Below are 21,053 nucleotides of genomic sequence, written 5' to 3'. Positions count from 1 at the left end.
CTTCCCATTTTTTACTGTAAGCAGAATATAGCCGTAAGGTTTCAGTAAATAATGGCAGTTAAGTCATGATTTACCTTTTTTATTGCTGTTGTTGTTGCTGGTTCGTGCTATCGTTAATTTCAGTCGTAAAGGATCAGGCATTGAATCTGGAGAGTTTAAATTTTTGACTCTCTATCCCATCTCGACCTCTTGCATTTATACTTGTAGTTATCTAGGTTTAAACTCAGAAAATCTGATTGTTAGTTAATATCTTGTTTCCCCAGCTGAAAATAAAAGTTTGCCCGACATTGTTGATTCATCCAAGGACGAGAAGAGAAGAGAGGAAGGATTATATGAGAAAGTCAGTGAACCTTGGCGATAAACCTTTGATGCTACAAAATAATCGGTCACCTCTCAACAACCGAGAGGAACTTTATTCTGATTACTTGCACTGGCGCACTCAGGGTCAGATGATTGAAGTGTGGATTTAGGCAGTTTGCGATCCTTAGACAGAACACATTATGAGGCTCTTGTATTATATATATATTTGTTTATTTATCGATTATGACTTGTAATTGTTTGATTAGGCGTAACTAATCAGACACTCAGTATCAATATATATTGTCACGAAGAGGTAAAGAACTACTCCGTTAGTTTAAACAAACAATTAAATTTATTAGAATGAAGCAACTCACAACAGCACGAGACTGAGAACTTACCAGTCACTGATGGAGGCTTAGCTTTTATACATATATAGAATGTTCGAGAACAACCCAGTTTGAATATTTAAGAAAGATCTAGAACCATTCAGATCTTACATAAACAATAGATTACAATTTAAATAAAAGAATTCCATTTCTTGGATAAAATACTTTGGCTGGAATTCGAATTACGGACAAACCAATCTTAAATGAGATGCTGACAGACCCACGGCGATTGCCGGTTATTCTGATTTGTGCGGTAATATTAAATATTATATAATAATTAAGTTGTATTGTTATGTAATAATCAAGTGAATATAATAATATAGTAAACTCTTCAACAATACTAGAGTATTAATATTATGATTTCTTTCTGGAATTTTCCAAATTATTTATTTGGCAAATAAACTAACCACATTTTTTAAATCGTCTGCAGTGCCTCATTAGTTCAGTGGGCCCAACTCACACCAAATAGTACTAACTCCACCACTGACTACATTTCTTGAGTACAAATTCGGAATAGGCAAATAAAAAGTGCAAAATAATTCAAATAGACCTACTAACTTAAAGCTATGTTGAGATGGGACCCGTAATTCTGAACTATGATCATATAAAGAGATGATATCTAAGAAAGCAATTAGTGGAGACCTTTGGTATTTTGCAGCACTATGCAGTGCGCATTAAGAAATACTTTTATTTTTATAAACTAGTCACTTTAGCTCCACATTTCAACATATTTTAAACCTAATCATCATGTTAAGGATTTATTTTAAGTTATTTCTTTATTTCAATAATCTTATTATTATTCAATAACATTATTCCATAATTTTGCTTTATATTGAACTTAAATTTTAGCTATTAAAATACTTTTTCTCCAATTTATGACCTTATTCTTTAAAAATTATTCTCCGATTTTTTAGGCAATAATATTTCATACCGAAAAATATATCATAAGATGTATTTTATTTAATTACCTGGGATTCATTAAATAATATACAGACTTTAAGCTTTCAATAGAAAGATTTTTTTTAATTTATTGATTAAAAATGGTCGAATTGATTGCTTTTATATGAAATCAAAAAAATTCCATTCCGAAATATTTTTATATAAATTAGCAAACTAAAATTATATCACGATCAACGGTTTAAATCAATGGTAAAAGAAAGCTGTACAATTTTGGAATTTAATTTAAAACTGACCCATAAATGATTTCAATCTGATAGAATAAATTAAATTTGACAAAAACTGCATGTTATAACTAATTACAGAAATTAAACCGAGTGTAGAGATGCTTTGACTACATTAATTACAAAACAGTATTGTATTCCTGTATTTAGATGCTATACATTCTTATAAAATCTTAATTCTAACTTGTGGAATGGAGAATTTTTTTTAAATTTCATTTTGTAAGTTTTAATCAGTTTAATATTATTTGGCGCCATCTTCTAAGTGATATTTTTTTAAATGTAATAACAGGCATTTGTTTTCTGATTAAATATTTTTAGCTATTTTTGTAATCTTGCATCATAATATTTTGAACATTATAATTAAGAAATGACGTAAAAAAACTTTTTTTCTTGACAATTTAATATTTAAGAAATTTATATATTAAGTCGTTTTAAAAGGATTTTTTTCCTTCATAGTATTTTCCAAATTTTATTTCGCTTTCAGATTGTATTGTATTATTTTTACCTATAATATATACATTTTTTTAATCTGTTAATATTTTTCTATCAATTTTGACAATGCATAGATACTTTATTTAATACCATATTAATGCACCCTACTTTTAAAACATGTTTAGAAATAATAATGTATAACCACAAAAAATTGATCGCCATGGAATTCATATTTTTACTCTTATTAATTAATAGAAAGTTTTAAATGGTTGCAAAAATCGTTATCGTTAAAATCAAAAAAGGCTACTATTCATGTCCATCGAGCTGGTGATCATAGCCTATTTGCATATAGTGTCTAGTAAATTATATTGTTTGCTATATTAACAACTTTTTCTTTTTTAAGGTTATGGAAACGTCGCTCCTAAAACCCCATGGGGTAAAGTCGTCACTATAGTCTACGCCATTGTAGGCATCCCTCTGCTGCTTCTTTGTCTCTCCAACATTGGAGACGCCATGGCACATTCTTTCAAATTCATCTACTGGAAAGTGTGTTGCTACTTTTGCGTACGACCGAAGAAACATCGCAAGAGAACCACGAACAGACTCATAAACTCATCTCATCGAGTGCACATCATGCAACAAGCCACGCAAAGTGCCAGTGTCCACGTCCCATCTCCCATCTCAAATTCCACAGATCCTTCAGATTCGCCGCAGTTACCATCCAGCAGTTCTTACCATACGGCCAGAACTAACTCTTCACCAACAATCAGCTCTTGTAAATCCACTCCAAAGCATGTGGAAATGGATCCATTGCCACCTTTCACACCAGCATTGGTGTATCCTCAGAAGGAAGAAGTGATTCTAAACCATTACCCTTTAAAAGTCAATCGTCACAGTGTTCGTTACCACAATCAGGCACAAGATATTCCGCTGGCACCTATAATTACAAATAAGTATGCCTTGCAGGAAGAATCAAAAGTTAATTCCAGACCTCTGCAGCTGCGGAAAAAAGTTGGAACAGTGCTGTCTACAGCACCAGAAGTTTTTACTATCATGAATTCAAGAGGTCATGAGAATTACAGTTTCGGATCCCATCAACTATTTATGCCACAAAACAGGTAAATTTCATGGATTTTTTCGAAAAATTTAATTTGTCTGTAGATTCAGAATTAGGGTTGAGAAATAATTCCTTTGACAAAGAATTAACAAGTTTTTAAAAAAATCCTTTAATTTAAAAATTTTTCCAAATTGTAATTTATTTTACAACAAAATAATCATTGCAATCTTTTATTTTCTATATAAAAATGAATTTTTTGCATTCCTTACTATTAAACGGCAACTTCTTACAAAAAAATTCAACTTATGTTGACCAAGCTAAATTCTAAGTTTGAAAATAAAAAGATCAAATTAAAAATATTATAAAATTCTCTAAGAATTATATGTATGTATATATAGTTTTTTGACGGATTTTCATATCCTGGCAACAGATTTTTCATGACAGAATGGAAGAGCATTTCAAATGAAAACAGTTTGAAATATTGTTATTTCAAAATTATTATTTGTTATTAGCCACTCTTGGTGACCAGCTGATATGCCCTGGCAATTTCTAATATTTTAAATTTGCTCTTTTTATTTTCAAACTTAGAATTTAGCCTGGTCAACAAAAATTGAAATTTACTGTAAGATTTACTGTAATTGCAAAAATTCATTTTTATACAGGAAACCAAAGATTACAACAGTTATTTTGTTGTAAAATAAATTACAATTTGAGAAAAGTTTTTAAGCATATTTTAGTCATAATGGTCCCTTAACAAAATACTTTTAAATTTAAAATTTTGGTAGACATATTATTTATACTGCTTTATAAACCTTACAAATTTTATATTCCTTGCATTTAAAACTTTTCAAACATTTCCATACTAGAATATTCCATTTAGTTTCATGTGTTACTTCACTTTTATTACTTTATCTAAACTTTGTATACAAATTAAATCCTGAATATGATTTTAAATTTGATTTTTTTAAAAAAAATTTGTCATTTCTAATTTTTTATATTGAGTTTGATGCAATATAATTCCAATAGGTGAAAATATGCAACAATCATAACGTAAGCAAATTAGATTTGTAAATTCCAATTATGAAAAATAACGAAATCCCATAAAGTTACAGAAACAGACTTGGAAAGAAGATTATTTACTTTTCTAATCTTGAAACAAATTTTTTGAACAATTCATTTTTTTTTTCCAAAACTTATTATAGAGCAGCAATCCAATTAAGCACAAATGGATGAAAAACAATTATTCTTTCATACTCAATGATTTCTTGGTTATCTATTTTCAGAAAACAGCTTCAAAAATAATTATGTTTTCATAACAAAATTTACTAAATCATGCTTGTATTCATAATATTTAAATTTCCTCATCATCTAATTTAAATAATTATTTCTAGCTTTTTTGGTGATAATTATTTTAAAAAAACCTTTGTCCAATCGTTTATGTCAAAAATAAGTCAGCTGATTTTTCAAAAAGGAATTTACAAATATTATTTATTTTCTCTTAACTTCTTTCTTCCTCTTTCCGCCCAAATTTGGTTTCCCGCAATTATTTTTTAACTAGTTGGTTTATTGGAAACTTTAATTTCTAATTTAAATCAAAACACATATTTATGAGTCCAAAAGAGTGCCAATTTGGAAACATTGAAGAAAACTGTCTTTACTTTATAAAACTTTTGTTCTAAATTGGTCCATCCGAAATGGTGCTCTGAATTGAACAGTGGAAATTTCTTCTCAAGGCAAAGCTTCTTAAACTTTGATGCATGACTCTAAGTGAGAGAATGTGCAAAATAACCGGATCGCGGAAACTCACTCAAGGATTTTTCGTAGATTGTTCAACATTTATAAGGAAGCAATCCCAATTTCAAACATTTTATTAAAATGATCGAAGCAATACTTTTCAAGTGTATTTTCTTTTAATTGCCATTAATTGATGTTTCCTTATTTATTTTTCCAAAACTTTAATCTCGGCAAAGTTTCCCTAATAGGAAAGGTTTCTTCTCCTAGAAAACGATGGCGGGTGGAAAAAATTTCTGGATGCTTGTTTTAGAGACAAGGTATCAAAGTGAAGATTTCAAAAAACATAATAGGCATCAAATGCGTATGCAAATGAAAATGTACTGTTGCCAATCAATGAATTGATGAAATTCCCGAAATTTATCGTAACTTACATTTATACACTTCATTTAATGATTTGTATACTCTCCATTAAATAGACTTTTACAGATTCCGTGATATATATTAAAAGCATTGGTAGAATTGAGCGTCGAATTTAAAATTTGTCATTTGATGATTCGAATTTGATTTGATTAGATATTGAAGGTGCTTAAAATTCCAAGAGTCAAAAATTCAGTAAAAGTGCTCTATAAAGTCTGTTTCCAACGCTTTCAAATCAGTTTTATTAAAATGCGTAAACAATTGTTTGGAATTATTTGGAACAATTGTTTTCTGGAATTATTTAGTCATACGTTATATCCTCATTCGGCATTGATTTAAAGTTTTCTGCAATTACGAAAAAGTTGTTATTAAATAAACAATTTCTAGAAAGTTCTATTTCGGTAGTAAAGAATAGAGAAATATTTCCATTCTTTTATTCAAGAATACGTAAAAGTGGTAGAATCAGTACATCAATAACCGATGAAATTTAAAATTTGGTATTCTATAGAAACTCTTGTTATTTTTAAGCAAAGCAGAAAACAATTAAAGTTTCGCACATTTTGTAAAGGCATTTTGTATAATCCTAATTGGAAAATCTTGTGAAGTGCGAAAGACATTGTCAATTCATTTTAAATATCGCATGGCAAAGCACGTGGCTTTTAACGCTATCCTATTCAGTTTGCACTTTATTTGCGAGAAAAAAAAATCTCCTTTCTTGAGGCAACAAGTAAATTCAAATTTTATTTTATCTTATTTCATTTAATAAGAAAGATATAAACTTTGTTTTGTATAATTTTCACCTTCCTCTACATGTTCTAAATTTTTAAAAAAATTAATGGAACTTGTTTATTTTTTTTTCTAAATAGCATTTTTACATCTGTTTAATGAAATATCTTTAAATAAAAATTTTCTTTCTTTTCATGCTTTGCATAAAAAGCCTTTATTCTACGGAATGCTCAGGTATTGCTCAATGTCTAAAGAAAATATATAACATTTAAATAAGTCTCATGTTTCAAATTTTGCCTAAAAATTTTTAGATATTCTATACAATACCGCCATTTCACACATTGTCTGCAACATATTTAAAAGCAAAATAAGTACAAATGCTAAATTGACCAAGAAAATGTGTAAAAATTTTCATTCTACTTAAAAATAAACCAAAAAGAGAAGGGGGAAAAACCGAAAAAGTTTTTAATAATATTTTATATATATATATATCCTCCCCTTCCCTTGATTGACTGAACGACGGCAGGAAGAGTGACGAGTAATTGTCTAATAATTTATTTGGACAGATTAAATTAATAATATAATATTGTCATTTTAAATTATTATAATCAACTGTAACTAAATTTTGTTTAAAAATTATTGTTATATATGTTTAAAAATAAACATTGAATAAAATTTGTTGAATTTATATGCAAATCATCTGCCATGTCACTAACATTTATCTAGCTGCTAGAAACGAAGATGAAAAAATACTAAGTGCTTCTCAAGGCAATCTTCGGCTGCATTGTTGGTTAAACTTTCCTACTCAAATGACTATTCCAAAACCATTGAATTGCTCAATTATATGCCAAATAATAAAAAATTATACAAAACACTAAAAAAAAAACTTTAAAATATAAATTTTGTTTCCTTTTTTGTAGACAAAACTAATATGGAAATAATTCCATACAGAATCCAGTATAACGTGCACGTATTTTCCAAAAAATAGAAAAATGTTGAACCACTCCATGAAACTGACTTATCTAGGAGGAAGCGATGCAAAAGATCGATTTGTCACTGCAGCGAGAAAAGAAAAATTCTGAAACTATAACCAAGAAATTTTGTTTTTGTTTGTTTAACGGTCTATTCTGTAAAATGCGAATAGAAATGCTCAATCATTAATTTTTATTATTAGTTGAAATTACTTTTTGATTCACTATGGAATGAATTATTTAAATAATTCTAATTCTTTTCAGATACAGTTGGAAGAAAGATTCCCGATATTCGGACATTGACGGTAACATGGCGGATGATGAATCTCTCAGTGTCCTCTCTACCGAACAAGGCGATGAGGAGGAAGTGAGCGTACCCATGTGGTTGTGCTTTGCCCTAGTCATCAGCTATATCTGCGGTGGTGCTGTCCTTTTCACTTTCTGGGAAAAGTGGAATTTTTTGGACAGCTCGTACTTCTGTTTTGTGACTTTAACGACTATAGGATTTGGTGACCTAGTACCTGGAACAGCCGTCATTTCTGATGACAATCAGTTAACCTTGGGTCTGTGCTCCCTGTACCTATTGTTCGGAATGGCTCTACTGGCCATGTCTTTCAATTTGGTACAAGAAGAAGTTACCAGATCCATCAGATGTGTCGGCAAAAGAATTGGTATCGTTTCTGACGATGAAGATGATTAAGAACTTTTGCTTAAGCTAAATATTCATTTGTTTTATGACTGGAGTAGCAGTATGTCTATTATCCATAGAAGGTATTTGAAAAACTACAATGGTGATTCGAAAGTTCTCACCTCAAATAAAAATACATTCATCTATACAGACATGCATTACAAAACGTCTGTTATAATGATAATTGCATGCTTTTTGTTTCAAATTTCATGCAAGCTAAGCAACATATTTATGGTTAGTTATACGAAATTGTGATCTGATCAATATAGTGTCAATTAAAAATCAAGATTTATGATTTTAAATTATTATTTTTATAAAAAATTTAGAGTATTTTGGCGATTAAGTGAATGTTAATTATAAACCAATTAAAAATTCGAAATTGAATTTAAATTCTGAAACTGTCTTAGAATTAAGTCAAATCATGCTTTCAAGCATCAAAGAATACCTTAGTTTGTTTATTTTTCTTTATGGTGCTTTGTATTCCAAAATTCTTTGTCATTTTGAGAAGTAAATTGTAAAGTCTTTTTATTAAGAATACAACACAATAGTTTTACTTTTTAAATAATTTTGAAGGTAGAAATATTATATAAAAATGCTCATTCCGTAAATTTTGAAGTACCCTTACAAGGTTTTTCAACAACCCGTCGCCTCATTCCCTATTCGACAAAAATACAAAAATAGCAGCAATGAATTAACCATTTTCAAATAATTTTATATAAAAATGATCGATAATGAATTCAAAGAATACAATATTGATTTGTATATAAATAAATAAATTATTTTTATAACAGGGCTCTAATAAATGATTAAGTGCTTGTTTTAATCGATTATTAAAACCCAAGAAAGGTATTTTAGTTGATATTCATGTTTATTTCTACAGTTCATGTTCAGAATGTAATCTGCAATGATTAGCCATCTACCTGTAACTGAAAATTTTAATGCTACAGAAAAAAAGAGGGAAAAAAAAAGCTTAGATCAAAACTATCTAATCAATCTCTGAATTGTTAGCAAAAATAAATTCTGTTGAAATGAAGAATATATTCATCTACATAAATAAAATTGCATCCATCGATGATGGATATGTTATTTAAATAAAGAACATTTGGTTTGCTAAGAATTTTTTTATTTATAGATTCAGTCATATTCAGTCTGTGGTAGACTTTTTCCTTAACGTTTCGACTGAAATGATTATTTGTAGACTGTACTCATGAATTTAACATTGCGTGTAGGTCTATTATTTGTAGGTTTTGAACTAATATATAGTATTCTTTACAAATAATATCTACGCTCTTAGTCTCGTAATCTGTATCTGCAGGAATGAATCCTTATTATAGATTTATAATCAAAATATTAAAACGTTACAACAATTAACTTAAAATGTTCCTTATGGGTTATTTTGACTGATATTCCGATTTGAAGGTTCAGAAATCTTTATACGAAAGAGCAATGTCAGTTTATTCTTGTGAAAGGATATACAGTTGAAGACTATACCAAACAAATTCAAACATGACTTTCACATTAAACTTTTAAATGTACAATGTGTAGTATATTTATTATGTGGTGAACATGAAAAGTGCTTATTGGCTTTCTAAATAATTCAAAGAAGCATAGAGAGCGATCGCGAATGAGGGTATTCAAGATTAGTATGAAATTTATTTATTTATTCCGATTTTCCTCCATTATTCCTCACTTCACAATAATACTTTTTAAACACAACTTTAAGCCAAATTGCGTTCAACTAGATTTTTTTAAAATTATTTTTGATAGTTGAAAAAAAGGAAATTGAGAAATTTAGTTATCTTGAAACGGTTACATAAAATTGCCCATAAGTAAATACTGCATTTGGCAAGGATGATCCAATTCTTTGAAATTTTTGTCCCTGGGATTTATTGATAGTCATTAAATCCCAGGGACATTCATTAGAAATACAACTTCCAGTGGGTCGTCTGGTCATTTGGAAAACCAATAGAATGGGACATAATAGCCGTTTTTTTGGAATGTATTAACTAAGTATTGACAATGTATTCAAGTAGGTGTTTGACGACCATTCTGACCCAACTGATTAGCATTTACATTTCTCATTGCGCTTTTCTTCAAAATTAATTTATGTGTTGGCAATGCAGAATAGATTTAAGCTGTTTAAGAATTGTAAAACTTCCTTTTCGGATTGTGTGTAACTATAACTGTTGCAGTCTCTTTTTACAATGCTTTGTTTGTTGATTTATGTACAGTTTATGTCTTTTGGTTATAATAAAATCATGTTGATAAAATTGTCGGTATATTTTAATTGGAACTATTTTCTTTCTGCTTTTAACGAATTTTAAACTTGGTAAAAATTAAGTTAAAAGGAACATTGAAAATAGATATAATATAGAGTATGACAAATTCGGCATTTTCCTTTCTTATTCTATTAGCACAAAGATACAATATACGATTGCCAACATACACTATACATTATATGATATCTTATTTGCATAGGATTTGAAACATCGAATGAATTTGAGAGATTTTTATGATAACCAATATTATACGATATCTTCATGAGCATAGGGTTTGAAACATCGAGTGAAATTTAGAGATTTTATACAATATCTTGTATTAATATGGTATGTACAGTAAGTGCATCTTTTGCGAATAATACTTTGAGTGAGATATTTTTAATACAACTAATGTGTAATGTACAGTACACAGGATGCTTTAAAACTCTTGATTTTAACTTGTAGAGATTATGGAACACATCTGTAAAAGCAGAAAAGCAACTTACAATTTATTCTTAATTCAAACAGAAAAATGACAGAAGAACCTTGGTTTCTTACAGTGCTGAATTTTGAATCACAAGTTTACATTCATTAGAATGGAGACGGCCTACCTATCCAATGGCTACTCGTCACTTTAGAAATTACTAGTGCAGCAAAAAATATTTTTTTAAAAATTGTAATTTAAAAAGAAAAAAAAATTACCCATAAGTAGTTCAAAACTTTTATTTTCAAATCCGCAAATAAAGTTTGTTGTATTTTTAAAATATTAAATAAATAGTATATTATATAAATTCCTTGTAATTTTAGCAATTAAAATTAAATGAATGTTGAAGGCATTATTCAATAAATAAAAGTATCTGAGGTACACACATACATACACTTTTATCTTCGTTTAATCAGCTCGATAAGACTAATCTAAAAATCAAATAAAATGTATGATAAATGATTTACAACATTCATCATTTCTATATGTAATAAGTAATAATAATAGATTCCACATAAACATTTTCATCTGAAGAGCATTTTAAAAAATTACTTGCGAATTTTTTTTTTCCGAAGACAAAAACAATGAACATCTAACAAAAAAAATAAATATCCAATAAAGCGAATGTATTTTGGTCAAGGTTCAATATCAAAACCAAAGTTCATAAACATCCAATGAGAGAGAGAGCGAGGAAAAAAAAACATTAAGATCTAAGACGAATTTCTAAAAAATTAAGAAATTAGTAACACTATACTTCGAATGTAGTTTGATTATAGCACCAGTGTGCCTTTAAACATAAAGATACAAAAAGGTTATTTTTTTCTTTATATCAACCAATCAATTATGTGCAGAATAGACTTTCATAGGTTGCACGACGAATCGCCACGTCTCGTTACTTTTGCTCGTTTTGTTTTTCATTTCCGGTCTTATTTTTATGTCTTTATTACTTTTTTTTCCCATTTCGTTGATCATCGAGCTCTCATAATGAGAAAGTGATTTAAAAATAAGTTCAGGACGTAATGCTGCTCTGTAGCTCTAATGGACAAGTCGCCATTGCACCTAATATTGATTTGAATGATCTATACACTGGATTATTCGAATTTTATTTTATTTTATTTCTTGATTACATCGGACATTTCTTTCTTTTTTTTTATAACTTCTGAAATATAATGAATTATTTTAGAAAGCTGATCAGAATTTGGCGGATGCATCTTCCTCTTTAAATTCCGTTTGAAAAAGTAAAAGCATATTTTCATAACAATGTATTACTCACCCCCCTTTTGATGGACTACAGCATTTTACTTCAAGTTGTTAAACCTTTTATTAGCTATACATATTAGAATGAATATATATTTTTCAGCATTCCTAAATGCTATCTTTGATACTAATAAAAATGAAATTATGTATGTTTGCCTATGATCTACAGAAAAGATTTTTAACCAGAATTACTAAATTTGGTCTAGACATTTGCTAATGTAACTTTATTTGTAATTATTTCTTGTTTATATAATTATTTATTCTCTAAAGATCTTAATTAATGATGTCTGTAGATAGCGCTGCATGTATTTCCTAAGTATATGCAGTTGGAGAGTGAGTAGCTTTTTTCTTATTTCGGCGTAGCCGTTCTCCCCCCCCCCCCTCCCCTCCAACTTGTGCAATGAGACCCAGTTCGCTCTTTGTTAGCGGCACTCGAAATATTTAAATATTTAATAACTTAAATTTGTTGTATAATATCACAAATGTTATGTTTCGTCCAAGATGGGCGTATGATTTTGAATATCATAAATGAGTAAGCAAAAGACAATCAAGATTCAGGAGACTCATTGGATAAAAAAAAGTTTAATTATTTAACTATCAATGCGGAAAAGCTGCAAACACCTGTACAACACGGCCACGGCGTCTGCCCACATTGTATATCACTGTCAATCTCTCCATCCTTTCATTCAATGTGATTGATTGAATACTCTTAGAACGTAATTTGTTTGTTACAAATGTGCATCCAGTTGGGTTTCAGGGACTGAGGTTTTCTGAAAATACTCAAAGGATGTCCGAACATACATTTGCTTTATAACTATTATATAACTGAGGACCTCTATTGTATATGAACCCCTTAAGCACATGGACTGTCATTGCAATTTTCAAGGAGGGGTATTTAGAACTACTTCAAAGCTTAGGAATTGGTCATTAGACAATTATTATTCTTAACGATATCATTAGTTCCCCATACACAGACCTTAGGTGATTCGTTGTCATCAACTTGGATACAATTATCATTCGATTCATAATTGAGGTTATCAGCATTATCTCTAACTAAAATGTAACTGCATAACTGTAAATCTTAATCGTATTATTACCAACGTGGAAAAATTCTCTATGGCCTGCAGCATCATAAAAATTAGAAAAAATGCACAACAAAAAATTCTTCTACTCACCTTATAGCCAATATTTATATTCGCCCTTTCTGCTTGGTCTAGCATCTCGGATCATTTGACCTTTTTTCCACGATGTCCTGTACCTGAATGCGTTTCCGCAATTCACCTAGTAATTTAGCATTTCTCTCCAATAACTCGATGGCGTTAGGAAGGGGAGGGGAGGATTACTCCTTTTTCTAGCGCATGAAAGTTCATCATCGATTTCCCAATACTCCGTGTATGAATTGGCGAGGAGTTACTGGATGTCCTCATTCGGGTTCCGTGAACTCTTTCTCCACCCTTCCAAAATTTCTGGGACTCATTGGAATAAAGTAACGAAATTTCTGCTGTAAATATCGAACATAAAATTTTCTCTTTATAGTACGTGTTCTTCTCATATTAATTTCTTATTGTTGAAGAATCATGCGGCAATCTCACTGAAAATTTCTTTTCATTCACGAAATCACGTTTTTATAATATTCTCTTTGTTCAGAATCGTAAAAAGATCAATTTTTTTTAAATATTTAAGCAAAGGCAAATTTTACAAAATATTGCAATATCCTGTTGAATAGTTTTCATACATGTTTCTGCAAAATTTTCTGCATTGAACCATATGCGCCAGCGAAAGCTTGGGAACATTATGTTGTTTGGCATTTTTAAGCTATAAATCTTGTCTTATTTACTGCTGCTACAGATGTATTTAACGACTTTGCAATTAATTGATTTATGATCATACAGTTATCTTGTATTTTATCAAAGATTTCACTTTAGAAATATTTGAAATCTGGTCATTTATTGGGTGGGGGTATTCACCCAGAGTCTTCTTTGTAAGGAATGTTTGACATTTTTCGTTTTCCGATTAATAATATTTATTTTGTATTCAAAAATTTTAATACCAGACATTCCACAAAGTTTTTGAATGATGGAATATGAATATTTCTCTTTGAAAAGCGCAAAACATATCTTCCAATCCACAGCTTGTTTATATTTCAAATATCGCATGCTACTTTTTGAAAGAAACAATTTTACAAGTAGCAAGCGATATTACTTATTTCAAATAATAAGCATTTCAAAGATTTTTTTCCAAAATATTTTAAAATTATTTATCGAAATCGTATTAAAAATTTATAAAAATAATAGTAAATTTTTAATTTATTTTCTGCATTTAGCATTCATTACTACACTATCTACCAATAAGTAAGTTGGATACTTGCGATAAAAAATAAATAATTTATTCGTGTTCAATAGTTGGTCGAGTCTCCAACTGAAGCAATAACAGTCAGTCTTAATCCTCTGCGGAATGCTTCTCACAAGCGTTTGGATGATGGACAGCGGTATTTTCTTCATCTCAGCTTAGAGAAGACACGCAAGTTCTTTCACCGAATTTGTACTGTCATTGCACCCTTAATTTGGCGATACGACTCATCCCATAAGATTTCTGTAGGATTCAAATCTGGACTCCGGGAAAGCCAGTCCAGTCGGTTCACCCCATTGTCACCATACCAATCCATGGTAGACCACGCAACATGACAAATGCCATTGTCATAATATAATAATGTGGCTTTGTCTTGAAAATAATAAGGCTCCAATCAGTAAAATAGCCAAAGCGTAGAAAGCAATTGTTGTCTAGAATAGTGTAGTAGGAGTCGACGTTTACCTTATCATGAATTGACATTAAGGGTCCAAGGCCATACAACAAGAAACATTCCTAAACTATAATTCCACCTCCTCCAAACTTTACAGTAAACATAATGCATTCTGGCAAAAGGCGTTCTCCGTGCATACGCCAAACACAGACTCTGCAATTGACTACTCCCAGAAATTTAACATTGATTCATCACTCCAGAGAACCCGTTTCCACACATTTAGGTTCCAGTTTTGACGTGCCTTGTACCACCTCAACCGAACAACGCGAGTGGATTTTGTAACGAAAGATTTATGGGCGGCAGTACGACCATAGTAGCCATGAAAATGTGCTTCCTGCGGATGGTATTTACCGAAACAACAGTCCCGTGTGCTCGTTGGAACTCCTTGAGGTTGTGGGCCACCGTTTGATGCGCGCGGTTTTTCTCGAATTTCTTTGAAAGCACTCTTCGGTCTTTAAGTTACGTGGGTCTGCCGGCTCGACGCACATTCTGACAATCCTCATTCAGATTCACGCTTTATGACAAAAGCCACTGTTGGTTTTGGAATATTTAACTCACTAGGTATATCCCTTATGGATCAGCCATTTCTACGCTACTCAACAATCATGCTGTTTATTTATTTATTTTCAACTTTGATAGTTCCGAATTTTGTCTCATCTTGCATACTACTAATGCCAATGATGTTTCTTACACGATATATAAGTGTAGAGGCCATCACGTAGATCAGGACCCTAGATATCCTCATTTGCATGGGTGCCCATATACTTATTGGTAGATAGTGGATAAACATAATAGAATCTTTAAATCCTTAAAATCGAAATTCATTATCAAATGGCGATACTGGAATGTAATTCAAAATGTAATTATTTTAATGATTAAATTAATGAATAAGATAGGAAATTATCAAAATAGAGTATTGTCATCAAAAATTAATAGATGTTCTAAATTTAAAAATTGCAGCACATCAGGAAATGAAGGAAACATTGATTCGTACTTATATAAAATAAATCAAGCTAAATAAAAAGCAAGAAAATTCACTGTTTGGCCTGGGTAATAACTTGTTATAACGTTATGTAAATGTTATAAACAAAAACGTTTGAATATTGTGAATAAATTGTAAACAATTATTTTATGTTTGTTAGATGGAATAAATTCTTCTTTCCATTTTTCTGAAATATCCTTTTGTTTTTATGTATATCAAATATCGTTTAATTGATTAATTAAAGAACCGAAATCTTTTATGTATCTTGTGCACGTAGCATTTCTTCATTTTGAACCAAGTTCTGTGAACTATTACTGTCTTATTTTGACCAATACAAAGTCTGCGAACAAAACAATTACTGTCTGATTTTGACCAATAGTAGAACGTGATTCTAATCAAATACCTTGCTAAAAATATCTGAATATAGACTCTTCTGTGCATGCGCATACGCATGCACATACGCATGCGCATCATGCATTTTACTTCCTTTCTCTAGCAATTCCCAGTGAATCTGACATCACAATACAATAACAAAAACACTAAAAGGTGGAATTTGGCGCTAAAATACATTTCCCGCTTTTAGATAAATTTCGTTTTGGAATTGAGTTCTTTCGATAAACATAATTCCGACAATTTATGCAATTTAAATTAAATAACTTATTGTGAAAAAAAGGAACCCTTTCTACAACATTGCAAAGCAGATAATTTGTTATATTCTTTTTGTAAGTTATGATTTTTATGCTGTAATTTGAAAATTATTGATCATCAATTTACTATACAATGTAAATTCTCTCGCTTTATCATTTAGTACATGACTATAATTTAGCAGAGAGGATAAAATAATTTCTTAGTGATAATTTCTTAGATATGTATTTTAAGGGTTTTTAAAGGATAACTTATAAATAAATAATTAATTTGTTTTGATTATAAAAATATTTTTTTGTTGAAATATTTGTTTTATTATTTGAATGTCAGTTTTTCAGAACTCATATTTTAGCAACTATTTTAAGGAAGAATAATGATAGTGAGATGATAAATTTATTTTATTATATTGTATTAATATTCAACTTAGAAACATATTCATTATTTGGCATTTATTTTATGATATTAAGCCAGTACATATTATTTCTGATGAATTATTGTTTATACTGAATAGAAAAAAAAATTATGGATTCAATATACAGTGATATATAAAGTTTAAAAAAATATTATTAATATAATTTATGAAAAAATCATTATTATTAATAAAGATGATCATTAATTCATAAATTTTATTTGCATTATTACTATATTTGCAGATCTAAATGATTCTGGCATCTGTTTATGTTGTAGTTTTAAAAAAATTTAATTAACATCCTATATCATGTATTCAATTTTTTATCTCGTTAGTATGAAGTATTTTTATTGCATTTTAAGGTGGTCATGTTTTGACAATGCATTATAGGGCAATACATTCATTTGCTTTTTTAAAAAGATTGTGATGTAATCTGTTGTTAAATATGGATATCTCATACTTGAATCATATTCAAATGAGTCCATTTAATTTCTTTGTAAAAAAAATAAAAATCAACCTAAGTTTATCACAACGAATTGTTTATACAGATAATTTTTCTTATACTAGCATGGTAAAAATTTTATTCTGAACTTTCCTACTAGCAGAGTTTTGTAACTTACTTCCTATAATTCTTTTTTATGCTAACCTCTGGATTGTTCTTGCATTCAAACTTTATTGAAATACTGTATTGTACTTTTAAAGGTAAACTTCTGCTTCTTTTATTTCTCATATATGGCTATGTATGATAAATTATTTATAACAGAATAGTGTGTATAATATGTGCATATAAGTATAGGTGTCATAAATTGATAATTTTATGCATTTTGTTTATAAGAGTTCTTTATATTCTTGGAATCAGAAATCTTAATACCTTTTTACCAAAAATTTGTGTTCTAGGTCTCCTATAAATTGATGTTTTGATCTTTTTAATCGCCATAATTTCATTTCATTGTTAGAATCAATTTAAATTTTATTCTTGTATTTTCTAAAAAATCATAAATGTATCACATGCATTCTCTATAAATAATTTAATCTCTATCTTACTTTTTATACGAGTTCTTTGGTGAGAAAAGGCATGTTATTTATAAGTTGCATAATAAAAGAACTTTTTAAATGATGTAAAGGCAACAATCCTCTAATTCACTTCATTATTTTACATTTGGTCTTTTAAACTATGGTTGATGCATTGTACTGATATAAAAATACTTAAGTTGAAATTGTAATAACTATTACATGAAAATGCATTTTGCTATAATAAGATATTTGTACCTATAATTAATAGTTATACATTTTTTGAACGTGGCCATATAATTAAAAAGTTAAGATTATAACTGCTAATATAATGACTTATTATTAATATATTAATAATAAGTCAATAATTGGGAGCGGTTAACACAAAGCTTTTCTTATACAAATAATAAATTTAAACAAAAGTATAAAACATTAGTACTAAAAATTGATGTTTTTATTTTTAAAAACTGCTCTAATTGTTTTATATATATATCTAAAGATATTTTAAACTCTAATATCAATTTAATTAATTTCCAAGGTTTTATCTTATTTAGCCCATAGTAGCTTCATTCTAAAATATTCTCTTATTTCGTGATCCAATTCCACGTTCTCTACTTAATTAATTCAAGAGAAGCTTTATAAAATTGCTGAATCTGCTAAACGCCGACACATTCTCACACGGTAGATCCCTGTATTTCCCTTACTTGTGATTGACATGTATCAGAAATACCTATCGGAATTTTAATAATATATTAGCACTGTAAAAGAATATTTTCACTATCATTCGTATAAGACAAGGGATACTTTAATATGTAAGCTTTATTTTATGCGAAGCAGAATGCAGTTTTGAAGACAGTGAAAAGACTTTCGATTTTGTGATGTCGTTTTATTTCATTTTGTAGAAGCAGGCATTATGTACAAGCAATGAGCTCACAGAAAGGAATGAGGAAAAAGCTGTTGAATATTTTATCCCTGGTCTTATATAACATGGGATATGGATAGGGAAAATATTTTTTTTACAGTGCTAATATATTATTAGGATTCTAATAGGGATTTCTGATGCATGTCAATCACAAGTAAGGGAAATACAGGAATCTTTTAAAAAAGAATGTGCTTGTTGGACATTTTTCTAGCCCTTCACGCGGAGTGGGAGAATGTGTCGGCGTTTAGCCGATTCAGCAATTTTATAAAGCTTCTCTTCAATTAATTAAGTAGAGAAAGTGGAATTAGATCACAAAATAAGAGAATATTTTAGAATGAAGTTACTATGGGCTAAATTAAGATAAAACCTTGGAAATTAATTAAATTGAAATTAGAGTTTAAAATATCTTTATATATCTTATAATTTTTTTTTTTTTTTTTTAATTTTTAGGATCAGTATGCCTGGCAAACAACGTTCTAAACCAAGATTGACTAGGAAAGAAAAGAAAGCTCAAGTTTCATCTTTGGTGGAATCAGCTAAAGAAGCAACTAATCTCTTATCTTCCTTAACAGAATGGACAACATACAAAAAGCATGGCTTAGATCTCAAAATAGAGTATAAAAATTCTTCAGATTTGTTACCAACTGAATTGAAACAGATATTTAATCTACTTAAGACCAATATGCAACATTTATATGAAAACAGTGAATGGGGATGGAATGAAGATGCCAAATCAGAAGAACTTACAGATAAAGATGCAAGATATTTGATTGTCAAAGATTCTAATGATGAAATAGTTGGATTTTCTCATTTTCGATTTGATGTTGAAGTTAACTATCCATTATTATATTGCTATGAGTTACAGATTAGCAGCAACATCCAGAGAAAAGGTTTAGGAAAACATTTAATGAATATTTTGTCTTTACTGGCATACAAGTTTAAACTTGTAAAAATTCTCTTAACTGTATTTAAAGATAATACTGCTGGACTCAATTTTTATAGAGATTCCCTTGGTTTTGGACGAGATGAATCATGCCCATATGACGAAGAAGAGAAATGTTACCTTATTCTCAGAAAATCAATTGACAAAGAAGAAATTAGTAAAATTAAATGTTAATATGTTGTATATCCTTTTATAATAATAACTGGGATATTTATAATTTTTTTTATTTTGATTTTAAATAGTAATTTGTAAACCTTGGTTTATAATTAAATAAAATAAACATTTTTTTAAAACTGAATTCTATTTTTTTTTTCTGTGTTAATTTTTTTCTTTAAAGTTAGAAAGGAGCATCATATAATATATTATATACAGTATTTGGTTTCAAGGGGATAAAAAAAAACATGTTAATTGACGGAACAACTTAGAAATGTTATTGGCAGATTGACACATAAGGCAATGATGGAAAAGTAAATTATTTTCTTATTACGAGAATTTTGTTTAAGTGAAAAGAGTAGTTAGTTAATTTATTTAATACAAGACATAATTTATATTTTATAATTCCAACTTTCTTTAAAATAATGTATAAAAAATTCTAGGGCTTTCCTTATCTTCGAAATTATATTCCTTTTTTATTTCAAAACACCAAAATTACATATTGTAATAGATTTTAAAATTAAAACAGGAAATGTTTTAAATAAAAAATGAATAAATTATTTAACAAGTGCCTCCAAGTACATTTATCATGCCAGCATTCATGTTTTGAATAGTTCATTTTATTACAGATTAGCCGCCTTTGGTTACCAGCCTTTTCGCGAATCTTAATGCTCGTTAAAATTTTAATAATTAAATATTTTATGTAATTCCTACTTTAATAGTTTCTTCATTAAAATATTTTAAAACTTCAAATTTCAATTCACTCATTATATTATAAAGACCTTCAGTCATAACGTAATCTGTTTCTCTCTAATTTTCTGTTAGCTCCTGTAGAATTTATGATTTAAATTAAAGTGGAAATGATTAATCTGCAATTAATCTAATAATATTTTTTACTGAAACAAAGCATTTTTTTTTAATATGATTACTGAAAACAGAGTCACTGAGCATTTAAACCTTATGGGCACTAAAGAATATCTTTCTTAATTAATGTAATATCTCAAAAATTTGTCAACAAAATTTTTTCAGATTCATCATGAGCAGGTCTATTAATTAACAATGTTTAATTTTGAATTGCATCAAACACTAAGAAAATAAAAAGAATCGTTTAAAATAATTGGTTGAAAACACTACTTAAAAAACGATGTACTTAAAACTATAAGCATATACAAAAAATATATAACTAACATAAATGCAATTTAATTACAAAAGCATACAACTAACCTAAAAATAATTTAAATCAAATTCGCAGATAATTGTAAACAATCAGAACACAATACGCATGCGTGAATTTTCA

At 29.0% G+C, this 21,053-nt stretch overlaps 2 protein-coding genes across 2 annotated transcripts in view; both read left to right on the top strand.

The window, feature by feature from the left end:
* Positions 1–10,021, top strand: part of LOC129972095 (TWiK family of potassium channels protein 7-like) — a 51,984-nt gene extending 41,963 nt beyond the window's left edge. Inside the window, exons 3-4 of the mRNA XM_056086076.1 lie at positions 2,703–3,417; positions 7,469–10,021. Of these exons, the coding sequence (XP_055942051.1) occupies positions 2,703–3,417; positions 7,469–7,904 (1,151 nt within the window). The 3' untranslated portion in view covers positions 7,905–10,021. The remainder of the gene's footprint in view (positions 1–2,702; positions 3,418–7,468) is intronic.
* Positions 10,022–16,174: 6,153 nt separating this feature from the next.
* Positions 16,175–19,805, top strand: LOC129972388 (N-alpha-acetyltransferase 40-like). The gene is made up of 2 exons (XM_056086512.1): positions 16,175–16,395; positions 19,111–19,805. The coding sequence occupies exon 2, from the start codon at positions 19,118–19,120 to the stop codon at positions 19,775–19,777; it is 660 nt and encodes a 219-aa protein (XP_055942487.1). The 5' UTR covers positions 16,175–16,395; positions 19,111–19,117; the 3' UTR covers positions 19,778–19,805.
* Positions 19,806–21,053: the final 1,248 nt, after the last annotated feature.

Source organism: Argiope bruennichi, chromosome 6 (genome assembly GCF_947563725.1).
Source record: "Argiope bruennichi chromosome 6, qqArgBrue1.1, whole genome shotgun sequence".
Lineage (NCBI taxonomy): Eukaryota > Metazoa > Arthropoda > Arachnida > Araneae > Araneidae > Argiope > Argiope bruennichi.
This window is presented reverse-complemented; position numbering and strand designations above follow the sequence as displayed.